Source organism: Mercurialis annua, linkage group LG6 (assembly GCF_937616625.2).
Source record: "Mercurialis annua linkage group LG6, ddMerAnnu1.2, whole genome shotgun sequence".
Classification (NCBI taxonomy): Eukaryota; Viridiplantae; Streptophyta; class Magnoliopsida; order Malpighiales; family Euphorbiaceae; genus Mercurialis; species Mercurialis annua.
Genome location: NC_065575.1, coordinates 8,970,553 through 8,998,158, shown reverse-complemented (window position 1 = coordinate 8,998,158; position 27,606 = coordinate 8,970,553). Strand labels below are relative to the sequence as shown.

At 30.9% G+C, this 27,606-nt stretch overlaps 3 protein-coding genes across 5 annotated transcripts; 2 read left to right on the top strand and 1 right to left on the bottom strand.

Moving 5' to 3' along the window:
- The first annotated feature begins 367 nt into the window (after nucleotides 1–367).
- Nucleotides 368–838, top strand: LOC126687530 (uncharacterized). Its single transcript, XM_050382090.1, has one exon. It carries the CDS (start codon nucleotides 368–370, stop codon nucleotides 836–838), a length of 471 nt encoding a protein of 156 aa, XP_050238047.1.
- Nucleotides 839–5,520: 4,682 nt separating this feature from the next.
- On the top strand, nucleotides 5,521–10,629 carry LOC126687528 (putative protease Do-like 14). The gene is made up of 11 exons (XM_056106117.1): nucleotides 5,521–5,632; nucleotides 5,751–5,897; nucleotides 6,066–6,193; nucleotides 6,307–6,605; nucleotides 6,750–6,810; nucleotides 6,983–7,113; nucleotides 7,845–7,965; nucleotides 8,155–8,247; nucleotides 9,519–9,637; nucleotides 10,122–10,193; nucleotides 10,429–10,629. Exons 1-10 carry the CDS (start codon nucleotides 5,548–5,550, stop codon nucleotides 10,147–10,149), a joined length of 1,212 nt encoding a protein of 403 aa, XP_055962092.1. The 5' UTR covers nucleotides 5,521–5,547; the 3' UTR covers nucleotides 10,150–10,193; nucleotides 10,429–10,629.
- Nucleotides 10,630–14,384: 3,755 nt separating this feature from the next.
- LOC126653809 (putative protease Do-like 14) lies at nucleotides 14,385–22,986 on the bottom strand. Of its 3 annotated transcripts, XM_050347748.2 has the most exons (12): nucleotides 22,785–22,978; nucleotides 22,622–22,707; nucleotides 22,459–22,530; nucleotides 22,231–22,358; nucleotides 21,868–22,145; nucleotides 21,643–21,703; nucleotides 21,276–21,406; nucleotides 20,007–20,127; nucleotides 15,838–15,930; nucleotides 15,110–15,234; nucleotides 14,851–14,919; nucleotides 14,385–14,641 (listed from the first exon to the last, which is right to left on the bottom strand). In XM_050347748.2, the coding sequence occupies exons 2-11, from the start codon at nucleotides 22,698–22,700 to the stop codon at nucleotides 14,892–14,894; spliced, it is 1,116 nt and encodes a 371-aa protein (XP_050203705.1). In that variant the 5' UTR covers nucleotides 22,701–22,707; nucleotides 22,785–22,978; the 3' UTR covers nucleotides 14,385–14,641; nucleotides 14,851–14,891. The 3 variants fall into 3 exon arrangements, with proteins under 3 accessions (XP_050203705.1, XP_050203707.1, XP_050203706.1); XM_050347749.2 differs by lacking the exon at nucleotides 14,385–14,641 and having other exon boundaries at nucleotides 14,709–14,919; nucleotides 22,806–22,978; XM_050347750.2 differs by lacking the exons at nucleotides 14,385–14,641; nucleotides 15,838–15,930 and having other exon boundaries at nucleotides 14,706–14,919; nucleotides 22,785–22,986.
- Nucleotides 22,987–27,606: the final 4,620 nt, after the last annotated feature.

Here is a 27,606-nt window from a genome sequence, read left to right as displayed (position 1 = left end):
GTGTAATTTGGTGAACTCACTCAGTTTTATACTGACCCCGTTGCTCCTCCCATTTTTCAGGGATAGCATGATATGATTGGAGAGTCAAGCTTCCGAAGTTTTAATTCTCGGAAGTCATTTGCATAAGAAGTGAAAGAAGGTTTTCATTCTAGCGGTCCGCAGTAGTGTAGATGTTTTTGTCTATGTATATGTATAACACATTTTCACTATGATGTTTTTGTAAAATGGGGTCACATGTATTTTGATATATGAAATATGATTTGATTTGCGAAAAATTTACACAGGTTTTTAGTCTTGCTATGAGTTTTCGGAGCTACCACTCCCATTCCCTAGCGTCGGTCACGACTCATAAATTTGGGTCGTGACAATGGTGAAGGTCCCGCAGCTTGAGGTAGATGGAACGATGAAAGACTGGACTTCAAGGTGGTTGGCTTCGTCGGGGGATGATGATAAGAGTTTGATTGCCCTTATCTGTTGGAATTTGTGGCAGAACATGAACAATGTGGTTTGGGAGAAAAAGCTGGGTACTGTAGATAGTATTTTGTTTGGAACCAATTTGCAATTATCAGTTTGGAAAATAGCTCATTCTCCGGTGGCCCAGATGCGTCAGGTTGGTCAGCTGGATGGTGATGGTAGAATCAGATGGGCTCCTCCGAGAAATGGTTGGTTAAAAGCTAATGTAGATGCAGCAATTTTTCCCGGAGGGGATGGGTATTGCATTGGCATTATTGTGAGGGATGAGATGGGCTCAATAGTTCAGGCAAGAAATGTCAGGTTTCATGGTAATATTTCGCCTCGATTGGCGGAGGCAATAGGCATCAGACGAGTGTTGAGTTAGTTGAAGGATTGCCACCATCTCATGATCAAGTCGAATGCAAAGAAAATCGTATTGAAGATTAGGAATCCAAATTTTTCGGATATGGATCCTATTGTTGGCAATTGTGTGGAGCTAGCAAAGCAGTCTAGTAACGTTATTTTTTTGTTCGTAATGCGATCTGTGAATCAGACAGTTCATGTTCTTGCGCAAAATGTCCGCCATTTCAGGTCATTAAGAGTGGTTATGTCACTTCCCTAAATTTCTCACAAATATAACTGCTTTGCAATTTAAATAAAGTTCATATTTAATCTTCAAAAAAAGAAGTACCAATGGCAGAGCCACTTATGATCGGGTCTGCCCGTCAGCCAAGATCGGAGTCGGTCGAAGACGTAAATTTAAGGAATTTTTTTCGATTTTGAATTCCACTATGTTTGGTATATATGAAGAAACGGCCGATTAGAGTTTTCTCTGTTATAATTCACTTCTCCTAATAAATTTTCTGGCTACGCCACCGAAAAGTACCAAGTAAAAATAATTAAAAAAACACATCTCAATATAATAATAAATTTATTTTTTATTTATTGTGAATATAATTCATCTTTTTGTTAAAACTATTATGTAAAATTAATGTTTTTTAATTATTGTATCTTTATATATATGTTACATTGATACTTGTTAAAACTAAATAAATTTAAAATAAGTTATTTGATAATAATTATAGAATAAAAGTATTATTTTTAAAGTTAAAATTAAAATTTAAATGAAACTGAATATGAGAGTTAGGAGAGAAATATAAAGTTGAAAAATAAGTAATAGAAATGATAGACGGGGCATGTATTTTTTTTATCAAAGATAATTATGTATAAATATATAATCAAAAGAATGACCATTCTCTGAATGTAATGTCATTTGCACAAAAACCAATATCAGATGTAGATTTAACGACTACTATACGAGCCATCTAACTATATATTTATTTAACAAATTTGAACAAGATAAAAAGAACAATTTTTTTAAACGAACGGTTGTAAATATAATCAATTTAAATTAAAATCAGAAAAGCACATACCGTTGACATCTTCTAAAATATTTTAACCATCACCTGTTCATTTTCTAAAACCAAAAATTTTCTAGTATGACAATGAATGCTGGTGGTAGAGTTGTCCAACCAAATGGTGGGAGAGTTGCTCAATATCCAATTAACCATTTGTTTTTTTGTTTTTTAACATATATTTCTACGACAGGAATCTCTCAAGTACTTTATACTTTTAGCATTTGTTTTATTTATTTCAAAAAAAAAAAAACAAATGGTGAAAATATGGAGTACTTGAGAGATTCCTCTCGTAGAAATATATGTCCAAAAATAAGAAACAAAAACAAAAAAAAAATTAGAAAATGATAATTTTAAATTAAATATTAATTATGACATTTATAATGATTTGTACTCATCCATAATGGGGAAACGAGAATGAAAGATGTTTAGAGAATAATATATAGTAATGAGATAAAATGCATGAAACAAAAAAAAAATCGAAGTTAATCATAAACAAAAACATATGACCTTTATAAGAAAAAAAAAAACAATTACCTTGCTCAATATCCAATTAACTGAAGCTAATTCATCATAATAATTAGGGTTAGTCCCAATAAAATATCAAATTTTTACAGATTTTGTCAGTTATAATCAAACCTTTAAAAATCGTATATTTTAGTAAATTTTTGGAATATTTAAAACCTTTTCTAACCATTCGTGAATAAAACCGAAAAAGTTGTCATTCATGAATGTGATAAAATAACCGATTTTGAATGATATAAGATATTTGAAACCTATTGTAGTGAAATCAATCATAATCGGCTAATTTAACTTATCCACGAATAGGAAATTTTTTGGTTTTATTCATGAATGGCTAGAAAAGGTCTAAAATATCACAAAATTAGCTAAATTAGACGATTTTTAAAGGTTTGGTTATAACTGACAAAATTCGTAAAGGTATTTTATTGAAATTAACCCTAATAATTATGTTTACTATATATTGGTTTGAAAAACAAAAAGATAAACAATTGATAAATTTATAAAATATTTATCTAAAGAAACTTGAAAACTCAAAAGCTAATTATTTGCATGGTTTATGACTGTTTTAAAGGAAAAAACAGCGCAAATTTAAAAGGAAAAATTGAATAAATATACACACCATTTTCTTGTGGTATTTTAAACAAATTTAGAATTTTATTCAAAAAAATTTAGTTGATCAGATATTCAAGAGGCAATAAAATTAGGAAAATAGAATCCTTAAATTGAGAAAACGCATGCATTTTAAAACTAAAATAGTTATGGATCCCATTTTTAAATATATAATCAAAATGTATTATTGAATGCATAAAATATATAGCATTACTAGATATAAATATGATGAAAAATAATTATTTAAAAAACTGAAAAAGCAGGAATCACATAGTGTAAAAGGAAAAAACATCAAAATTGTTACATAAACTCAAGGTATATTTATTAAACATAGAAAAATGAAACTACATGGATCTTTGTTTAACCAAAGAAATTCACTCATTTTATGGTTAAACCAAATGCATATGATCTGAATCACAAAATATAAGATAAAGGAAAAAAAATACCAGCCTTCGCAGTTCCATAGGAGTGGTATCAAGGGAAAATGACCCTAGTCTTTATGGTTTCTACAAATTATCCCATATTTGACAAGACAAATAATTTAAACTTGTAAATTGCCACCTCTTAGTCAATATCATTATGGAGTGCAGATGCAACAAAAATTGGCAGCGGTTTTTGTAATTTTTTAGGAAGAGATGATAGAATGGGGCAATTGACTGAAATCCGCAAACTGATCTGTTTTTCATTGCAACCGGTGCAAAAACCGCTGCGACCACTAACAATCCTCGCTGTAAATACAAACCGATGCCACCACTGATTGTTGAAGACGACATCATCGACAGAGATTGAAGAAAGCAAAATTTTCCGGTGAAAAAACCGTCGCATTCTTTGTTTGAACGTGAATGCCTTTAAGATGCATTTGATCAACTCAAAATGAGAAAGTGGAACCATTCTTGACAGGTACTTCATAACTCTAAAATCATGAGACTTAGGGGGTATTTGGTTCAGTTTTTTGGTGAAACTTTTAACTTTTACTCTTTAAAAAGTTCTAATGAAGCGCTTGGTGAGATTTTTTAAGGGTTTTTTTGAAGTTTTTTAAACTTTCAACAGCTGTTGTTGGAAAAGCTCTATTTTGGAGTTTTTTGCCAATAGATGATAACTATTTCAATATTTTAATTATTTAGACAAAATTATCCTTACTAAAATATATCATTTTTTTAATATATAAAATTATTTAAATTATTTTTAAATACTCTAATTATTTTTAAATTGTATAGAATTATTTTATTTATATTAAAATTATATAGAATTATTTTATTTATATTAAAACTATAATTTATTTATTTTTAAAATAAATCATAATTTATAAAAAAACTATGTAAATAAATTTAAATTAAAGTTACTTCTTAAATAAATATATTTATTAAATATTGTAGAATATAATATATTTATAATTTAATAACAATAAAAAATATACCCTTTACGGTCATTTTATATATAAACAAAACCAACCAATCAAATCTCACTAAACACGTGTGATCTATCAACTATCAGCTATCAGCCAACAATTATCAGCTATAAGAAACAGTTGAATCAGACACACACTTAGTTACATTTTGTTGCATTGGATTGAATTAACCAATTGTATTATATATGGACTTAAGTAGCAATTTGTCCCCTTAACTTATAAGCAATGGGCAATTAGCACATAAATTAACTTTGTGGGCATATTAGTCATGAACTTGCTAATTATGAGCAATTTGCCCTATTTTGGCAATTCCCCTCCCCCCCCCCCCCCCCCCCCCTCAACTTGTAAACTAATTATTCTCTAAATTGGCAATTTATCCCCTCAACTTGTAAGCTAATTTGTGAAAATGGGGGTAATTGTTCATAATCAGCAAGTTCATGATTAATTTGTCCACAAAATTAATTTATATGTTAATTGCTCATTACTTATAAATTGAGGGGGCAAAATCTCCACTTAATTCATTATACATGGTACATTAGCCTTTCTTAAAGAATTTGGAGCGAGAACATAAAAGAGTTAGAGCTTGAAAATCCGACCCTAAGAAAAAACCCTAAAGTCTCACTCGCTTTTGCAAAACAGATCTTCCGCTGCCATCGCTTGCTCTCCAACAATTGCATGTTTTCTTCTTGTTCCACATCTTGGTCTCTTTTGACATCTTTTTAAATAATTAATTTAACAATTATGATAGATTAACTTCTTTGTATTATTTGTTAGTTTCTTTTAACAAAACTGTAGTATTTTTTTAAAAATAATTTTTTATTTATATCTTTTCTATGATTAATGCCTTACGTTCTTTTTCTTTATTGTGACGTTTAGAACATACAGTTACATGAGAAAAAATATCAATCAGAAGAAAATATAAATCGGAGCAAAATCTAAAGAAATTTTAAATACTAACACCTTACCAGTTCATATCAATATTCTAGTTCAAGTTTTATACTTGAAATTTTAGAACTTTGCTAAGAATTATGACTTAATTTAATATTATTATAGCTCAACTCTTATATTTAAAATTTCACAGCTTCGTTAAAATTTAAGAATTCTGATTTTAGCTTGATATTGTCTAATTTTAGACAAATTATGCTTTTTGAGCCTTTAACCTTCAAGAGGAAGGTGGAAGCAAGCGTATGGGAAAGGAATTTAGTAGACGATGGCGTAACATTCAGTGAGTTTTGATTGCAAATATATTCTACTTTGTCCATGTTTTTTTCTTTTAGTATATTTGTTTATATGCCATTGTTTGAATTCTATTTTTTATGTTGATTTTTTGATGAAATGCTCAGCCCCTTATCAGATGAAGTACATGTTCGAATGTGCCGAGTCTCGAACAACCTTTGATGAATATGCTCAAAACTTGTACTTGGATGTTGATACTAAGAGGGCTGCTCTAAGAGCTTCTGCATCTGTTGTCAGTATTGTATCTTATTTAGGTAGTTATTTATAATTATTATGTTCGTTTGTCATATCTTTGTTTCATTGATTGTTTACTTGTTTTATTTTTCTGTTTTTAATTTTTCTGTTATGTTCGCCGTTTGATCTTAATCTTAATCGTTTATGTTACTATTATTAATATCAAATTATACTACCTCGTCCCTTAGGTGAGAAGGAATTAAATCAAACTTCTGGAACTATTATTGAAAGTTATGATAACTGTGGTGTTATATTGACCTCTGCCAATTTAGTCAGGTGTCCCACTAATCGGGGTTCTAGAGAAGATAATGTTAAGGTCAGGAGTTTATCTGCAAATACATTCATTGTATCAATGTTTAAATCACATATTTTTAGTGAAGTCATTTCAAATTTGTTTCGTGAATTACAAGTTATAAATAATTTTTGTAGGTTATCGTGTACCTTTCTGAGAGTGAATCATTTGAGGGTAAGATAATGGCATGCGATTTCCATTACAATCTAGTTGCTATAAAGATTCAGTCCGACACTCCATTGCGAGCTGCATGTTTGGCAAATTTGGATGATTCTTTTATAACGGATCCGAGTTCACTCCTCGCTCATAAACATAAGTCGTTTGAGCTTCGTCCTCATTCAACTTCATATAATCTTATTCCTGGGGTTGCAGTGATTGCTCTTGGCCGCTTTTTCTCTAAGAGATTTAATCTCATGGCAGCTCCCGGTATATTCAGGTTAACACAATTATTTAGCTTTATTTTTAGCTTGATTCTATTTCGACCAATTACACTTAAATGACACTTGTTTGCTATTAGGTCCTATAGTGTAAAACATACACCTTACTGATAATTTTTATTTTTATGTATGCTCTATTTAAGGCTTGGCGATTGCAAATATGGCTGTGAAGAGCTTTTCAGTACAACTTGCAAAATTACAAGAGTAATTTTCTTTTATCCTTTTTGCGTGCGTTTTCAAATAATTGTTTATTCTAGCAACATCGAAGTATGTTTTTAATTAATGGTGGTCACATTTGTTGGAATATGATATGGCCTTGATAATTCTTGGAAATTACCTAATACATAATGAATGAAATATTGATGCTTTTTTTTAGTGTGGTATTGGTGGCCCACTTATCAACCAGTATGGAGAAGTTATTGGAATCTGTTTCTATGATTGGTCTTATACTCCATTTTTGCCAATCAATATAGCTTCCATATGGTGGGATCATTACAAAAAATATGGGTATGCTCTAAATTTCTCACAAATATATGCTTTTTCATCACATTTTATTGACATCACTACTATTTTGTACTAGAGAATAAGTCGTCTTTAGCAATGAATTTATTATATAGCTTTTATTTGTCATTGACCTACCTCGCATTACTATTTACTTTGATCATTGTTCCTTTTTATTGTTAGTGTATTGTTAAAATTACATTCTCAATTATTCCCAAGACTCGATAACCATCATAATCTTAAAACATTAACCTGTAACTAGGTGTCTTATGAGTATTATTACTCCCTTCGTAAGTTGATAGGCAATATTTCTACTTTTCTTTTTTCACATCATAGGTAGCCATTTGCTATTTAAATGATTAATCGTCATTTTTATCCTCATTATTTATATATCATTACATTGAAGTAAACAAAAAATAGTAGAGGACAAAAAATTAGTACTGCATTAAATGAGAGCAAGTATGTTTTGTTTATTTGTTAGATTAAGCTGGATCTTGGGTTAATAGGCAGACCAAACACAACTAAACTTTTGAATTTTTTAATTTTGGTGTAAACAATTATAAATCCTTAATTGCATAAATAAAATTAATTTTTTTATTTCATTATTGTTATTCTGCATTATTTTTGCTCCAATGTTTGAATGAATAAATTTTCTGTTTCCATTTGAAGTGATGAATAGATAACTTTGGATGGTAGTCATGTCTTTTGCGAACAAAATGATTCATCCTTTGTTATAGGGAACCACGTCGACCTAAGCTTGGCATGAAAGTGGCTAATCTTCACACAACTGATCTTGGTATTTTAGAAAATTTCTGTCAAATGTTCCCAAACATTTTCAGAGGTATTATTGTTGAGAAGGTATGCACTCTATTCTTTTACCATCTTATAGATCATCATGATATTTACTATCATTTGTCTCTTTTCTTTTTTATATATATATATCTTTAAAAGGTGGAAGAAATATTGTTTACATATATACTATTGGTTTTCTTCTTGTATATCAAATTGTTTGTATTATTTAGATTAATGATCTGAATTGTCAAATAGGTTCTACTAGGGTCTTCTGCTCATTCTGCTGGAATACGACCCGAAGATGTTATTGTTCAATTTGATGGAACAAATGTTCAAAGTTTCTTTGAGGTATATTAATGTTCTTGTTACTGCTATAAATAGGGTTGTTCGTCCATTTTGATGGAGGCTTTAAAAAAAAAATGAAAACGACTTAAAAAAAGACGATGCTTGTCATCTTTTCATAATTTTAAATGTTTAGGTACTGTACTGTAGGAGTGAAGCTACTATGAAGATTTGCTCTTATATTATTATCACTTTTAATTCACATTAGTACTGCTAATTAAAAAATTTATTCCACATCAGCACTGTTAAGTGTTTCACCTAAGAATTTTTCTTGTAGAGGTGCTAATTTTTTAAGAGCTGATTGGGTTATATTAGTTGAAATTCATTAGGATCATTTTTCAGATCTTTTTAAATCATTTTAGTTATTAATTTTTTATTAAATTAATTAAGATATTATAAAATACTACTAATCAAGACATTACTATTAGTTACTATTAATTAATAATTATTAATAGTTAAACTCTTATGACAAGTTTTGAATAGTTATGTTAAGTTTTTGTAGTTTTATCTCTTCTGATTTTTGATGTCAAGTTAAGCGGTATATAAAGATTTTTAACCGATGGGCCTACCATATTATCATTTTTAAAAAATGACATGATAAAAACACATGTTTGTTAATTTTTAGCTGGTTCAAACACCAAATTGATATACATATTTGTTCAAACATCAAATTGCCATTTTGAACAAGTTCACACACTAAATTTATAATAATCCTTTTATTCATTGCTATCTTTCTAATAGTTGATTTATTTTGACATTATTAAAATAAAGCATTTGAATCTAATTTAAGTTCAGAATAAATAATAAATGCATTGTAAAGATTGTTTATCTGAAAAGGAGATAGTTATTGTTATGAGTAACATAAATAATTAGGTTTGTTGGTAACTAATCAAATTTTTTTAATTTACAAGTAGCATTTTAGGTTTTTTTTTCCTAAGGAAACAGGTCGTCTAATTTTTATTAATTACAGAATGGTCCCGAAATTTTTCTTCTGAGTTTTTGAGAGTTCTGTTAACTGGGAGATGCCATGTTCTTAAGGTTTTCATGCATACATCAGCTGGTGGACCATTAATTAAATTAGAGTTTGCATTACTTGATGCCAAAATATTGCAATCTATTTTGATTTTAACATGAATGTGTTAAACTTACTTTAATGAAAATGGGCTATCAAGAAAGCACTTTTTGTTTTCTCATTTTTTTGTTAGAATTCTGTTCCTCTTTCTTGTGTTGGGAAATTGTGTTTGGTTTAATACATTGTTTTTTGAAATTGGTATTAGTTATTTGAAAAAATGTGGAGTAAAGTTGGCGACATTGTCGAGGTGGTTGTGATTAGAGCAAACACTGATGATCCTTTGCATCTGATGATGCGCGTGGATGAGGCAACTGAAGTTTACGAGTATATTTTTTGGGCTTAATGGCGTAAAAAATCATAAACTTTAGCGTGTTTTGTAAATTTAACATAAACTTTCAATTTTGGCAAATTAATACACAAACTTTTGACTTTTTGCAATTTTAGCACCGATCAATTTTCCTTCAAAAAAAATAGAGAAAAATGCTGATGCGGACGCCGGAATAGTGGTTATTCCGGTGTACACATCAGCATTTTTTTCACGAAAAATTGATCGGTGCTAAAATTGCCAAAAATCAAAAGTTTATGTATTAAATCGCCAAAATTGAAAGTTTATGTTAAATTTGCAAAACACGCTAAAGTTTGTGATTTTTTACGCAATTAAGCCTATTTTTTGTCACCTCTTTTTGAACATGCTATTGAATATCTATCTAACTAAAAATGTTTAGTATAGTATTTTGTTTTCATCTTTTTTTTCTTCGATAATCTCCTTTCAATCTGCGGCGTTAATATTTTTTGTTTTTTATGATAGTTGGCCACTTTTTGAATCCGAACTATGAATGTCGGAGGAAAGATGCTGATTTTGAAAGTCAACCCATCGAAGGTAAGTGGTCTATATTAGGTGTTCGTTATTGAAATATTTGAATTATGTATGTTGTTCTTTAACATGTTGACATGATTTTGTGATGTTGAAAATTCTGTTTGTTTATTAGGGTTAATTTTACCCATATTTTAATTGTTTAAACTTAGAGAGGATTTGTAAATTTTTTGCTTTTCTTTGACCTTTTTTTTTTAAGAAAAAAAATTGTAGTTATTGCTAGTTTTCTTTAACTTTGTAGGGTACTTTGTTCGATTGCTCTTGCTTCAGCAGATAAATCTGGATTTAGGGGATCATTTTGGTAGAGAACAATTGTGTATAGTTAATTATTTCGATTCTCATGGCTTTTGGTGGCTTTATGTTTTGACTTCATTTTGGTAGAGAACAATTGTGTAATCATGAGCAGTTCTTTAACATAATTATTAAATGTGTTTTAATCTAATTTTATGACATTACTAGAAGACTACCATCTTTTCATTTACACAATCTCAGAAAGCTGTACCATCTTTTCAATTACATTTATATTTTATAGGTATATTAACACTTCTGTTTTATTATAATTTTATTAACATTTAAAACACCCTGACTGTATTTAAATTAGAAAAAAAAATTAATTTATTCTGTGACATTTATTTATTTCATATATATTTGGGGTAGAAATATAATTTTTTTTCCGATTTAATATATAGTTTAATCCTTGAACTTGTGTTTAACCATCTAATCTTTAAATTTAGAATTAAAATTTGACAAGAAAAAGAGTAGGATTAAAATTAAATTCATTTTAACTTGAGAGTGTCAAATTCATAATTTACATTATTTATTGTAAAATGAATGGTGTAGGTTAATTTAATTAAAATAGTTTTTTTTTATCTACATCATTTATTTGATAATGAATGTTGTAGATTCATTGAACTTGATCCCTAAAATTGAAATGAACTTGAGAGAATTCAATCTCTAAATTTAATATTTTACCTATCGAATTTCTGAATTTGTTAAACAATCTAATTTGACCCTTAAATTTGATAAATATGTAAACATTGAACCCTTCTGTGTCCACTTGACACTTGAAACATTTTAGAAGAATTTGTGTACTGAGGGGTCTAATGTTTACGTATTTATCAAATTCAGGGGTCAAATTAAATTAATTAACAAGTTGAGAGATTCAGTAGGTGAGACGTTAACTTTAGGGGTTATATGAGTAAAAGAATACAACTTCAGGGATCAAACTATATATTCAACCATTTTTTTTCTTAACTTTGCATTAGATTAGAAATATAATTCTGTTCTTCTTCAGATCCTTAGACATCACATAAATGAGCAGAATAAATTTCATCATTGACTCTGGAACTCAAATGCATCAGATAAAAAAATTGTTCAAAAATATTCAAATACGGAAATTGCATAAAATTGGAAAACATGATACATTGTTTAGGAGAACAGATCTCCGAATTCTCCAAACACGGGCGAGGTCGTCACTTCTATCGCGTCAAGGAACTACAATGGTCTTGTAGTCGATTAGGTTTTGAATTTTATGCTGGAGAGTGATGCAATGATCTATGTGATGACCTTCGATCTGATGTAGTTTGCAGTATTGTGTTTGCGATAAAACCCATGCTACTCAGGTAAAAACATCAACTTGATAGAAACGTGATGTATTTTTTTTAACTTTTCTGTGTTGATGTAAAATTTATAATTATTTTTTTATTTTAGATAAATATATAAATTTCCCTTTTTTTATATGATTATAATGATATTTTCATTTTATTGTTTTTTTAACCGAATCAGATGGATTTTAAAAAAAAAATCAAGATAAATATATAAATTTCCCTTTTTTATATGATTATAATGATATTTTCATTTTATTTTTCTTCTAACCGAATCAGATGGAATTTTTTTTAAAAAAAAATTGATTTGTGGTTTTTATTTTTTTGTTTGTGGTTTTAAATTTTAAAAATGAAAATTAACTGAATTGACAAATTTTGTTGTTTTAATTTCTTTGTTATATCAGTTTTAAGCGAGTCGCCGAAAATTTCAATAATAATAACAATTGATTTTTGGTTATATTTGATTTTGATTTTATGACCGGTTCGATTTTGATTTGTTTTTTTTTACGATTAGACCAGTTCAATTTTAAATTTTGAAAATCGAAATTAATTGAACCAGCTTAAATTTAAAAAAGGAAAAAAGTTTTCTGTTCGGTTTTTTGGTATGAAAGTAAAAACATAGAGTTGGAAAAAACATGAAGTGTTTCTTTAATTTTTCGATGTTAAGGTAAAAAAATGTAAATATCATTTTTTAAAAATAGCAAATTTTCCTTTATTTCATGTCATCCTTCAGGCTAATAATCATCGACGGTCCTCGACCTTTACCCTTAGTTTCTGTAAACCCTCTAAACTTTCAAAAGCTTCCCTAAACCCCCCAACCTTTGTGGCGGCGCCATTCACGGTCCTTATGGACGATAATATCCCTACAAAAAAATTTGGCGGCTGGCGGCGCAAAAAAAATAAAAAAAAATTGACGGCGCCACATCATCATAGGTCCAAAAATATTCAAAAACCCCAAAACACCCTTAATTTAACCAAATCAAAATCAAACCAAAACACCCTAGTCTAATCTAACCAAACCCAAAACAGCCTAATCAGACCATATGGCCAACAACCGCCGCCGGTCCGGCCACCACCTCCGGCCGCCACCTCGGCCGCCACCTCCGGTCACCACCGTCTGTTCTGATCTGTTCTTAGAACAGATCTGGAAATCATGACTAAGTTTAAACTATCAATTGAATCAAAAAAACTAAATGATCGGTCATAACTTGAAGGTCTGTATATTTTTCTCTTCTTGCATCTTCTTATAATAATTGTTTTTCTTGTCTGAACTGAATCTTCTTTTTGTTGGTTCAAGGAATGGTGTCAAGTTCATCGCCAAAACTTGAGGATTTTTTAGGTGGTGCAACAATGGAAACACATCATTATGGCAGCCATGAAAGAGAGACAATGGCTTTAAGTTTAGACAGTATGTATTATCATCACCAAAACACAGAGCAAGAAGCTTCAAGGCAACATTCTTTTCAACTTCATGATGAACCTTACAGGCACCAAGATCAGCATTTCTCAGTTCAAAACCATCCATATTATGCAGCACTATCATGCCATGGAATGTACCAAACCTCGTTAGATGAGACCACAGCTAAAAATACCCAACTCTCTGACTGTGATTCAGGAATTCCTCAAATGGGCGTTGATGATGGGATTACTGGTTTGAAAAACTGGGTCTCTCGACATTATTCCACACCTCCTACTCATAATGCATTTGAGCAGCAGATTTCTAACAGTATGGCTGATAACAATAATAATGGAGCAGCAGCTTCTGGGTCTACTGGTACTGTAGGTTATGGTGATTTACAGTCACTTAGCTTGTCAATGAGAAGACCGATCTGTTCTTAGAACAGATCTGTAGATCTGTTCTAAGAACAGATCTGTTGATCTGTTCTAAGAACAGATCTGGGTTTTCAGATCTGTTCTTAGAACAGATGGTCGCCGGAGATGACGACCGGCGACTGTACCGGCGGCGGGTGGATGGTGGTTTGGTTAGTTTGGTTCATTTTTTTTGGTTTGGTTGGATCGAATATGATTGAGTTTTGGTTTGATTAGCTTATTTTAGGGGTATTTTGGGGCTTTCATTTTTTTTTTAAAATTTATGACATGTCAGATGACGTGGCGCCGCCAGCCGCCAATTTTTTTTTTTTTTTGTAAGGGTGTTTTCGTCCATAAGGACCGTGAATGGCGCCGCCACAAAGGTTGGGGGGTTTAGGGAAGCTTTTGAAAGTTTAGGGGGTTTACGGAAGCTAAGGGTAAAGGTCGAGGACCGTCGATGATTATTAGCCCATCCTTCATGGAACTCGATCCTTTGATAGAATCTCAGATGTTGAATTAGCCGAAGTTTAGCAAAATCTACTTTGAATCGGATATCCAACGGGCTATTAATTGCTTATCTCAATCGGCGAAAGCGACGGACTACAAATAGTTAGAAGACCTTGGATTGATAGGCCACCAATTTGATGAAGTGAAGTATGGTTATGTCTACCATTCCGGCAATGATTCAGCTCATTGGCTAGCTAAGTGGAGCTTGCAACATTGTACTTATTTTGTTTATAATAGAGTTATCAAAGCTAGTTTCAGTAGTACTCCCACACAGAAATTGATAGAAAAACTGAAATTACCAGTCAGCAGGTTTTCAAAAGTATGGTTACAAGATAAATAATAAAGCCACCAAAAACTGTGGGAATCATGAATTGCAACCCTATGCAAAACTATTTACTACCAAAAATGATTCTCAAAAGTTAAGTTAAATTGCTTTTGTGGGGATTATCGAATTGCAACCCTATACGGACTATTTAACAAAAATGATTCCCAGACTCAAAAATTGCTGGACCATGACAGGCCGAACACAATATCCTACAGAACAAAGTGAAAGAGGTTATAGTACCAAAGCAAACTAATAATTATTAAAAAAAACACAATTTATAAAATGGCAGTAAATTAACTGTCCGATGTAAATATTAGTTTAACGATAGTAACACACATGCAATGCAAGATTAAACCAAATTAGAGAACATATCATGTCCGCAAAAATCATGCGGCGACTCACAGGGATGCATGCTTACCTTTGACAGGCCGACCCCCAAAATTAGCAGTAGTCCATCATTCATTGTGCATCTCGCCAAAGCGGCCAACTAATGTAAAAACCATTTTGTACAAGAATTAAAACATAAATCATCGATGAGAAATAAATAAAACGATGAAACAAATACTATCCTAGAGCTAAACAAACACGGTTCTGATATACATAAACTATCACAGGCTTAATAGAAAAGAGATGGTTCTGATGTACATAAATTATTACCGGCTTAAAGAGATACATACCTATACAATCTATCTGCTGTGACCTCATCCACCTTCATTTTAAGAAGCAAAGGACCATCATTACCTGCTCTAATGACCACCAGCTCCACATGGTCCCCGACCTTGCTCCACATACTTTCAAATAACTGGTACCAATTTTAATAACCAGATATCAAACCAACAGTTAATTCTTTGTTGCATATCATAAATACCAAAATACAAGGTCCAAAAGGGTTTATTTACTTTATGCCGACAATCTACTTAGTGGTATATATTCAAAATGGAAGGATAACTAAATACTTAACTAGCTATATCAGAGAAATAAAAAGAAATGCACAGTAGTTGAGAAAATGTGTCAATAAAATCATTTTCTAGCTTCAACATAAAATGTCTAACAGGGAACATAAAGATCAGTGCTTCAGAAACAAGCACATGCATGCTAGATGTCGAGATATAAAAGCAAATGTTATTTTCCAAGGACAAGAAAGAGGAACATAACAGTAAGAGAAAAGGTAATTCAGCTGTCAGAAAGATAGGATCAGAAAAACATGATGACATGTGCATAAAAGAACATCTACGTTGTGAATCAGTGCAACACTTGTGCCAATTCTTCAAAGAATCACAAGTATGACTGTTCAAAACCTTCAGCGAAATAGAATAGAGATAGAGAACCTTTAGCGTTTTTTTCTTTCCCGCGTATTTAAGATTCTAAGGAATTACTAATTACAGCAACAAGAACGATAATATACCTCCAAAAAACTTTGAACGGTTTTCCCATCAAATTGAACGATAACATCATCTTGTCTTATTCCAACAGAATCAGCAGAAGAGCCTTGTAAAACCTATTTGACGGTTCGGATCACTAATCCAATTACTACAAACATTTTAATTGAAAAGGACAACAAAAATAAATTCCAAAATAGTAGATATAGATGTTACTCGCAATGTATGCAAACAAAATAGAACTGACATTTACTTTATTCACCAATTGACCCGATATCATGGTCAACATGTCTATGCAAAGAGGGCAAGGTGCTCGTGTACATCAATGAGCTTCAAATTAAGAAGCTCGTGAATTAAACACTTGAAGCTACATATACTCATTTTCTCCAAGAACACCAAACGGCTTAATACATCATTTGACCCCTAAACTATACCATTTTATTCTCTGCAACCTCTAAACTAATTTCGTATTATTTTGGACCTCTTAACTCTTTTTTTTGTTCTATTTAACCCCTCATTCGGAATGTGCACACCACACGCGATGACGTGGATAAAATTGCTGACATGGCGTTGCTGAAATGGGGTTAAATAGAATAAAAAAAATAGTTAAGAGGTCCAATGGAACACTATAATAGTTTAGAGATCATAGAAATAAAAGGGTAAGGTTTAGGGGTCAAAAAATATATTAAGCCTAAATATTTTTTTAATTTAAAATAAAAAGTGATGTACTTTACATATTACCTGAAAAAATCATTTAAGGCTTTAAAAATCATGAAATTTAGCGTGTTTTTCAATTTTAACACAAATTTTAAAAATTCAGAATTGATTTAAAAAGTTTGAAATTGCAAAAAATTAAAAGCTGGTGTATTAAAATTTTTAAAATTGGAAATTTGTGAAACACACTAAAAATTATAATTTTTTAAAAAATTTAGTCTTTTTTTAATATTATCACAGTATCATAAATTTATATATTTTATAATATCGTTAAAAACAGACAAACTTCACTAATCATTATTGAAATGTAAACAAATATTTACATGTACGAGAAGTTATATTATGTAACTAGTACGGAACCCTCGCGTTGCTTCGGGTGAAACATTTTTTTTTATTTAAAGACAACTTGGACATTATAATAATTAGTTATGCAGTTTTCGAATAACAAAAACACAAATATTTTTAATAAAACTATTACAATTGCAATTAAAATTTGTAACATTCTGCTGATGCAAATGTTTAACTCGCATTGTTTTCATTACAATATTAAAAAGTACTTCAAACTAAATGCTACTTTCAAAAGAAATTCATCATCAGTAAATTAAAAAGATTGACAGATTCCATAAAATATTGCAAAAAGAAGTCGACTACAATTGAAAAACTGTCAAAGTTACAAAGAAATTGGACTCGTAGTGTATTTCTTACTAATTCTTGAACTTTTAAATAGATGAAATTGCGCCATTATAAAAGCCAAACTCGATTCTCGTTTCTTTCTGTCTCTAAATTTTAAAGAGATAATGTTTTTGTTCTAATCACTTGTAACTCAGCAAATGGTTTAGGCAAATGAAATGAAATTTGTAATAAAAAAAGAAATTAATAAATCTCCTAATTATGTAGTAAAAAAATAAAAATGCGTTATTAATTCTCATATTTATAATCCGTAATTAGTAAATATTGCAAGAGCTAATAAAGGTAGAACCAAAAATACAAAATAACCTAAAAAGAAATAAAATTCTTTTAATGACAGATTAAACATACTAATGAATAATAAAATTATAATTATAATAATTAAAACTAAAATTGATTTCATTTTGAATTTTTTTAAAGACTATAATTTTTTTATAAAAAAAATGAAAAAAATTGTGCAGTGGAAACAAATAATAAAACATATAGCCGTTTTATGATCGTTATATAGCCGTTTATTATTTTAAATTTTGTCAGTTTGTTAGATAAAAAAACAGTGAAGTTAATTGTAGAAAATCAAAATATAAATATTATTTATTTTATTCTAATAAAAAAATTATTAAAAAATGACTTAAATTAATAAGTGAAATAATCAGTAATTTATTATGTGAAAAATACAAAAATTATTTTTTAAAATAATGTCATCTGCCAAGATAATTTTTAGTGTATTATTTTAGTGTAAAATTTACTTCCACCTAATATCTAGTGATGAAAATAATATAGGAGCAAAATATTTTATATAAATCGTTATAAGAGCTTTGATTATTAAACATAATTAAATATTTTAATTTGAATAAAAATATTTAACCAACAATGTAAATTAAACCTAGCAAGAGAACATTTTTAGCAAAAAAATAACAGTCTTTTTCTAACATTTATATGGAAAGGCAATTATGAAAAAACTCAAATTTAATAACTATATTTAAAACCAAATTAGAAAGATTTTGAAAAAAGAAAAAAGAAAATTGAGGCCAATTTTATACAAATCCAAACCTAATAATCAATATTATTTTATAAATATTACGCTCAAAAAATATTTTTTATAATAACCATACACTGTTTAATATTCAAAAGACACACTCAAACATAACTTAAAACATTTATTTTTAAATATATTTAATTTTAATTTTTATCTAGTAATTTATTAGTTCTATTTAATATAAAATTTGATAATATATTGTTCCTGCATCTATATTGATGAGTATTATGTAGTATGATGTTATTTATCATTTTTTTTATTTTCTTTTATGTTATAAGATGAGTTTCTCACCTAACTGACAGTCCATGACGTTTTGAGTGACATTGCTTTACCACAGCGTTAAATTATTGCATGGTGGCAGTTTGTAAAATAGTAATGAAGTAAAAGTCCTTTAAGGACTAAATGACTTGCAAATTAACTTTAAAATCTAATATCTTCCTATTCACAGCAATAAAATAGTGAAGGACTAAAGGGGTACTATAGATCTTAGTGGCTGTTTGGTAAATAGAAAAGCAAAGACAATAATTATATAAAGACAAACTTGTAAAAAATCGTAAATTTATATTGGTTTTTTAGAAATTAAGTATCAAGGAGGTGGGCATTTATATGATAAATAGCTGGAAATTACTAAAAGGCCAACATAAATATAAAGTAAGAAGAGAAATTAAAAGGACTTAAAAGGGAAGTGAAATTACTGTACAATGTACAGTGTTTTTCACTTCTCTTTTATATGTTTTATATAGATTATTTGACTAAATTTCAATATTTTTTTATTTTTCTAGAAGATTAAATGGATAAAAATTGAATAATTGTATTTTCGAAAAAGTTAAATGGGTAAAAATTAAAAGTTTGAAGGTGCAATAGGAAAATAAAATAAGTTCAGAGGTCAAATAGAACAAAATAGTGTAGTTAAGAGGTTTAATAGAACAATTTATGCATTTTAATTATCCTTCACGCGCTTCAAAGCGTTTGAAAACACGCGCTTTTGCCACGTAGGAGGAAAAAGGTCAAATCGGCAAAAAAGTTGCAGTTGACGGGTTAAATAGAACAAAAAATAAAGTTAAGATGTCCAATAAAATATCAAATTAGTTTAAGAGTCTCAGAGAATAAAAGTGTATAGTTTAGAGGTCAAATAATGTATTAAGCCAACACCAAACTGTAAAACTGCAGTTTCTTAGATAAGTGCATGGGAAATTAACTTCCTAATAATGTTCAATTATATGGAAGCTCTCAATAAGGTGAAACAACCTAATAAGGTATTCAACTTAAACTATGATGGGCAAGGTATGATGCAGTTGAGCACTTTGCTGGTTTGAAAACAATCTCGGAATAGTTGAGACGGTACATTTTCAAGTTATTGTAGCTAATTCTAAGTATCCAAATTAGTGATGAGCTATCATTCACATTTAGAGGAAAAAGAGCTAGAAGCAAGATTCACTGCATTAACATAAAAAAGGCATGGAAAAGTGTCAACAGTGAAGCACAAAGTTTTGTTGGCAGTGAATTACTAAGTTTTATGACTCTTTCATTTTTATGTCTTCTCCGGTCTTCTACCTTTTAAGAAACTTATTTAAAACATCCTCAAAAAAAAGAAACTTATTTAAAACTCTAAAAACACGTGGTTCCAATAAGATACTCTTTTTCATGCAATAAATCTATCTTCCAAATTCTAGAGATTTGAGATAAATAAAGGGCAACTAATACCACCGGGAAAACTAATATGCTTAATGGAAAAAGGGAAGAAAACAGAGAGCGTACCTCCTCAACAATAACACCTTTGAAAATATTCGGGAACTTTTTAATGAATTTTTCCAAAAAACCTAGGTCAGCTACATAAAGATTAGCCACTCCCATGCCAAGCCAAGGTCGACGTGGTTCCCTATAACATAAGATGAATCATTATAACCTGAAAACTCTGCAATTATTACCATTCATTATTTCTTAGCTGAATTAGCTACAGAGTACTTAGTCTTCCTTTATCATCTACCCAATTACAAATTACAAGTTGAATAGATTATTATTTTAGATATTTATTAAAGGCCCGCCTAAGAAGCAAGGCGAGCTGCCAGTGCAAGCACCTCTCTCACCAAATAATAGAAATGATTTAGTGTGTAATTTTTGTAAGAAATTTACTAAAAAGAAAGGGCTTGAATTGGAACTACTAGGTATGTGAATATGAACAAGAATCCAAGGCATACAGGGCCTAAATTACAGGACCAACTCAAACTAACAAACCATGTTGTGTTTGCTTGTCATACACAAAATGCCCATTGCTTGGCTTGCACCTGTTCCATCTATTCGAAACCCATGATAATATTATTGCACATTAATTACTACTTAATAGTTCAATTTGTACCTTATTCCAGGACTAGCTTTTGACAATCTAACAAAAGATTGAGAACTTCATTGCAATGACTCGTTGTTGGTATCAGCAAAAATACTCCTAAGTCTCCCGAACTTACAGTAATAAACTGACTTGTCCCAATAACAATTTAAACATAAGAAAGCAAATATTTTACACAAAAAAGGTGGTAAAGATGAGTTACAATTGTATGCAATTGGTTAAGTGTATTTAAGATCAAAAAGGGGAAGGACGCCACTAGACATTTTCAAGACAAATGAACAGCCACAGCATGATTTCAAGACATGATTAACTTCCCATAAAATTTGTTAATTTCAAGTGCATTTACATTAAGAATCCAATATTAGCTCTCTAAAGTCTTAAACCCTATGAATAATATACAATTCATAGTAAGGCACTCAGTTACGAGTTAACATTATAAATTTTGACGACTACCATTTGTAGAAAGTTAGCTAGGAATGCAATTTTGACAATGCGCTGAAAGTGACAGCAAAAAAGAAAATGGTAAAATAATAATGAGATGGAGGCCAATAACAAAAGAAAGTGGAAAATACATTAAATACTATGTTAGTAGGATCTAAAGTATGATGTGAGACAAATAATTCCACCATAACATCAACAAATACACCCACAAAATACTTACATTAGCAAGATTTAGAACATACCCGTATTTTTTGAAATGGTCCCACCATATGGAAGCTATTTTAATTGGCAAAAATGGAGTGTACAACTGGTGATAGAAACAAATTCCAATGACATCTCCATTGATATTGATAACCGGGCCACCAATGCCACACTACACCCATAGAAAAAAATGCTTAATTTATCATTCATTTATTTTCTATCGAGTAGTTCTCATAAAACATCAATGTCACATCATATTAGAGCATACATGATCAGCATTTATCAATAAATAAAATTGATGTTTTTTAATAGAATGAAATCTGCAGGCGAAAGAATCCATAAAGAAAAAGTGACCAACTCAAAAACACCAAAAATGAAGAATAAGCAAACGGGTAGAGAGATAATTACTTTGGAAATTTTGCTGGTTGCCCTTAAAAGCTCTTTACAGTCATATCGGCAGGCATTGAGACTTAAAACAGCAGCAGTTAAATTAAAAAGAAAAGAAGTGAGAAATTATATGTATAATTATTAGCTCGTATACATTATAGAATCTAATAACAAAGTGATGCTTCTAGAAAGTGTAAATGATCAAAATCTGAATTAAGTAAAAGTAAAATGAAGAATTTAGCTAACCTGAATTCACCAGGTGCAGCCATGAGCTTAAAAGGCTTAGCAGAAGAGCGGGCAAGAGCAATTACTGCATTTCCAGGAATAAGATTATATGACTCTATATGCTGAAATGGAGTGCAAAGACAGCTTGGATCAATTGTTAAAGAATCATCCAACAACGCCAAAGATGCAACTTCTAATGGAGTATCACACAATATTTTTAGAGCAGCTAAGTTGTAATGATAATCCCATGCTATTAATTTAGCATCAATTGACGTATGCTCTGATAGGTGCACAACAACCTACAAAAGAATTGTTCAAAGCTCTCAATTTAACAAAACAAACATCAGCTTGAAATAAGTTAAGCTGTATAAATAAGTTACAGACCGTAATCTCATCTACTATAAAATCTTGAATGTTGTGACACTTAACGAGATTGAGAGAGGTCAGTATAATACCACAATTATCATTACATTCAATGATAATTCCAGAGCTATGACATAACTCATTCTCACCTGAGAATGAAATGGAATAATTAAAAAAAGAAAAACCAATTCGAACAATTAGTAAATACTAAATACTCAATGAAGCAAAGTAAGCAAAGAACAAATATACCCAAATAAGATGTAATACTGACAACAGATGCAGAAGCTTTCAAAGCCGCCATCTTTGTATCAATGTCCAAGGCTGAGCATTTTTATCAATAAAACAACATGAAAATAAATTTAGAAAATATATTTAAACAATTACAAAGTACAAAATTCAAAAGAAAACTCACGGTAAAACATGCCATCTCTCTCTACATCCCTTTCCCATTCGGAAGAATCTGTAGCCTTCCTCTTTCGTCCCAAAAACATAATTTACCTACAAAATATCAAGTTAAGAGTGATTTAAAAGTTTTTGTTTTATTTTCTTGTAAAATTTCAAACACAAAATTACACCTGAGAGAAAGAACACAGCACCAAGAAGCAGCTGCCACGGCGGAATATAACAGCGGAGGCGGCAACGGGCGGTTAGGCACAGTACTAGCAGGGACGCGAGGCAGAGGCAGAGGCAGAGGCAGAGGCAGCGGCAGTGGCGGGGAACTGAGTCTATTTTGTTTGTGTTTTCGCTTTTTATTGCAAATAAAAGGACGACGCCACAGAGGTTTTTATTTAAGGTTTATGAAAATTCGACACATTTCAAAATTGATTATTGTTTCTTCAATTAGATTTTTAATTTTAAAAGAGGAAGTTTTGGAGATTAACTTGTTTGATGTTATAAATTTAACGATAACTAATGAATACTTAATTTAACATAATAGTAAAGCAAATATTTGAGAGGATTTTACTACTTATATTTCACTTGTGAATTTTACATGGAATAGAACCAGAGACAGATCCAAGGTAGGGCCAGCCAGTGTCTGGGCCCTACCTCAAATCCTTTTCAACAAAATTACCCTAGGGAAAAATTAAAATATTTATAATAATGTCCTATTTTATAACTTAAAAAATTTAAAAGTTTTAGTATATTAATTTGGCTTAATCACAAAAAATAGTAAATATTTGCAAGTTTTATCAGTTATATTCAGCCTTTAAAAATCGGCCTATTTAGCTTTTAGCATATTTGGTATCTTTTATAGACATTCTTTTGAATCCAACTGATTGTTTTGCCGATATATCGGCCACAACTAACCGAATGAGTGGCATGGCACTTCTCATCCGACTAAACCACATAATAACCAATATTTTGACAAAAGATTAGTTTGATTCAAAAATGGCTACATAAAAGTAATAAATATGCTGAAACTGGCTAAATGGGCCCATTTTAAAGATTTAGATATAACTGACAAAACTCGTAAAAACTTGATACTTTTTGTTAATTAAGTCTTATAGTATAAAATTTTATTTTTTTTCATTATATTGTGCCCAGTCTCAAATTAAGGTCTGGCTTCGTCACTGAATGGAATCTATTTATAGGCAATTTCACCCACTAATTAATGCATTTACATGCATGTCAAATATGGAGGGTTGAAATATTTTCATCTAATTAGATAGGTAACTTTGAATTTGTCATCCATAATATTTCACACACTATTCATAACACTCCCCCTTGGATGACAAAATGTTTATTCTAAATTACGCTATGTCGTACTGCCTCATTAAACACCTCACTAAAGAAAAATCCAATGGGATAAAAACTTTAGTTAGGGAATGCAATGCGTAATTTCTCCCCTCATTGCAACATAGATAATCCTTCATGTATTTCGCAGATGGCGCATTCCAATATTATGAACATGTTTTCTAAATATTGTTGTAGGAACTGCCTTCGTGAAGAGATCAGATGAATTGTTATTTGATTGAACATACTGGAGTCAATTTCTTGATTCTTTATGAGTTCTTGAGTGTATGAAAATAATCTTGGAGGTATATGTTTGGTTCTGTCACTCTTGACGTATCCTTCCTTGATTTGTGCTATACATGCAGCATTATCTTCATATAGAACAGTTGGACTTTTATGGACTGGAAGACCACAAGATTCTTGAATGTGTTGTGTTATTGATCTGAGCCACACACATTCCCTACTTGCTTCATGTAATGCAATAAGTTCAGCATGATTTGAGGAAGTGGCTACAATTGTTTATTTCTGTAACCGCTAAGAAATTGCAGTACCCCCACTTGTAAATACATATCCAGTTTGAGATTTAACCTTATGAGGATCAGACAAATAACCTGCATCTGCATAACCAATCAATTCTAGATTTGGATCGTTAGAATAAAATAAACCAAGATCAGTGCTTCCACGAAGATAACAGAATATATGTTTGATTCCATTCCAATGTCTCTTTGTGGGAGCTGAACTGAATCTTGCTAATAAATTGACAGAAAAGGATATGTCAGGACGAGTGCAATAAGCGAGATACATAAGTGCTCCGATTGCACTGAGATATGGTACTTCATGACCAAGAATATCTTCATCTTCTCCACCAGGACAAAATGGATCAGTTTCAACATTCAGTGATCGATTAACCATAGGAGTACTTAAAGGATTTGCTTAATCCATACCAAAACGTTTTAAGATCTTTTCTATATAATTTGACCGATGCACTAATACGCCATTGTGCATATGTTCAATTTGTAAACCAAGACAATATTTGGTTCCAAGATCTTTCATTTCAAATTTTTCCTTTAAGTACACACTTGCTTCATTGATCTCACTGACTGTTCCAATAATATTTAAATCGTCAATATAGACAGCTATAATCACAAATCCGGATGTTGTTTTCTTAATAAAAAACACATGGGCAAATAAGGTTATTCACATAGCCTTTATTTATCAAATAATCGCTTAAACGATTATACCACATGCGCCCTGAAAATAAAGTCGCTCATGAATCAAAGACACGCCAGGCACTTGGGTTTTCTATTTAATGCTTCAGGCATTTTAAATCCTTCAGGGACCTTAATATAAGTATCGCTATCTAGCGATCCATACAAGTATGATGTTACAACATCCATGAGACGCATTTCTAATTTCTTAGAAACTGCAAGACTGATCAAATAGCGAAATGTAATTGCATCCATGACAGGAGAATATGTTTCATCATAATCAATTCCAGGTCTTTCAGAAAAGCCTTGAGCAACAAGTCTAGCTTTATATCTTGTGATTTCATTTTTCTCATTTCGTTTTCGTATAAAGACCCATTTGTAACCTACCGGGTTCACATCTTTAGGTGTGAGGACAACAGGTCCAAACACACTTCTCTTGTTAAGAGAATCTAATTCACCTTGCATAGCGTCTTTCCATTTATCCCAATCATGTCTATTTTGACATTCAATAACCGATCTCGGCTCGGGATCCTCATTTCCATTTATGATATCATATGCAATAGCATAAGAGAAAATATCATCAATATTTTCCATTGTGACTCGATTCCACACAATCTTTGTATTATTGTAATTAATTGAGATTTCTTCGTTATTCTCATTTGTGTCCTCTTTTGGGGTACTGCCTTGATTAATTACATTCATATCCTCTTCTGGGGCATTGTCTTGGTTAACCTCATTCATTTCCTCTTCTGGAGTATTTTCTTTATCTTGTGTTTCTTCAGGAACACCTTTCTCTTTGCTAGCATGATCAAGATTTTCTGCTCCTTTTCTTTTCCGAGGATTTTTATTTTTTGAACCGATCGGTCTTCCACGCTTCTGGCGTGTCTTTGATTCATGAGCGACTTTATTTTCAGAATTCTCTTTTGGAATCTCAACTCTAACAGGGGCATTAACTGCTGGTATATACGATTTAGTCACTCTTTTTGTATCTGTAAATGCATCAGGTAATTGATTTGCAACAGCTTGCAAATGCACAATCTTTTGAACTTCTGTTTCACATTGTTTTGTGCAAGGATCAAGATGCAATAATGAAGGTTCACACCATGCAATATTTTTATCTGATTGTTTATTTTCTCCCCCTAATGGTGGAAACTCTTCTTCATTAAAATGACAATCGACGAAACGTGCTGTAAAAACATCACCTGTTAAAGGTTCAAGATACCTAATGGATGTGGACACATAACCAACGTATATTCCCAATCTTCTTTGAGGACCCATTTTTGTGCGTTGTGGTGGTGCAATTGGCACGTATACAGCACAACCAAAAATCCTAAGATGGGCAATATTTGGTTCTTGACCAAATGCTAATTGTAATGGGGAGTATTTATGATATGCACTAGGTCTAACACGAATTAATGATGCAACATGTAATATAGCATGTCCTCATATATAGATAGGTAGCTTAGTTCTCATCATTAATGGTCTAGCAATAAGCTGAAGGCGCTTAATTAGAGATTCAGCTAAACCATTTTGTGTATGTACGTGTGCAACAGGATGCTTAACTGTGATTCCAACAGACATGCAATAATCATTGAATGTTTGAGATGTGAATTCACCAGCATTATCAAGTCTTACCCTTTTAATTGTGTAATCAGGGAATTGAACACGCAATTTAATAATTTGAGCAAGAAATCTTGCAAATGCAACATTGCGAGTTGATAATAAACAAACATGTGACCATCTGCTGGATGCGTCAATCAATACCATAAAATATCTGAATGGTCCACATGGTGGATGAATTAGGCCACATATATCACCTTGAAATTCTTTCAAGAAATAAAGGTGATTCATTTTCAATTTTAGCCGGTGAAGATCTCACAATTAATTTTCCTATAGAACAAGTTGTACATGACATATTACTTACTCGGGGAATTTTCTCACCTTTCAGTGGATGTCCTTGTGCACTGTCAATTATTCTCCGCATCATTATTGATCCTGGATGACCCAATCTTTCATGCTATAATTTTAGTATTGAAGCATCGCAATACTTTTTCTTTTCAGCCATATGTGACTCGGCCACATTTATATATGTATAATATAAACCAGAAGAAAATGTGGGTAATTTTTCAATTACATGTTTCTTACCTGAAACATTTGTTGTAATATGAAGATATTCCATATTATCATCATTTTCTGTCTCAATATGAAATTTATTCAGACGAATATCTTTAAAATTTAACAAGTTTCTTTGAGACTTGGGAGAAAATAATGCTTCATTAATGGTAAGTATAGTTCCCCTTTGTAATAGAATAGTAGCTCTTTCGGAGCCTTCAATTAATTTTACCTTACCAGATATTGTACTGACATTTGTCTGACATCTTTTAAGATGTGAAAAATATTTTTGGTGTTTGAGTATAGTGTGGGTTGTCGCACTATCCACAAGACATATGTCTTC

Excerpts from the sequence above, each read along its gene's own strand:
- LOC126653809 (XM_050347748.2), bottom strand. The coding sequence starts at position 22,700 with ATGTTTTTGGGACGAAAGAGGAAGGCTACAGATTCTTCCGAATGGGAA. Across the intron at positions 21,704-21,867 it reads GCTGCACCTGGTGAATTCAG|TCTCAATGCCTGCCGATATG; the intron begins GTTAGCTAAATT and ends TGCTGTTTTAAG. Across the intron at positions 21,407-21,642 it reads CAACCAGCAAAATTTCCAAA|TGTGGCATTGGTGGCCCGGT; the intron begins GTAATTATCTCT and ends CTATGGGTGTAG.
- LOC126687530 (XM_050382090.1), top strand. The coding sequence starts at position 368 with ATGGTGAAGGTCCCGCAGCTTGAGGTAGATGGAACGATGAAAGACTGG.
- LOC126687528 (XM_056106117.1), top strand. The coding sequence starts at position 5,548 with ATGCTTTTTGAGCCTTTAACCTTCAAGAGGAAGGTGGAAGCAAGCGTA. Across the intron at positions 6,194-6,306 it reads CTAGAGAAGATAATGTTAAG|GTTATCGTGTACCTTTCTGA; the intron begins GTCAGGAGTTTA and ends TAATTTTTGTAG. Across the intron at positions 9,638-10,121 it reads GAGGCAACTGAAGTTTACGA|TTGGCCACTTTTTGAATCCG; the intron begins GTATATTTTTTG and ends TTTTTATGATAG.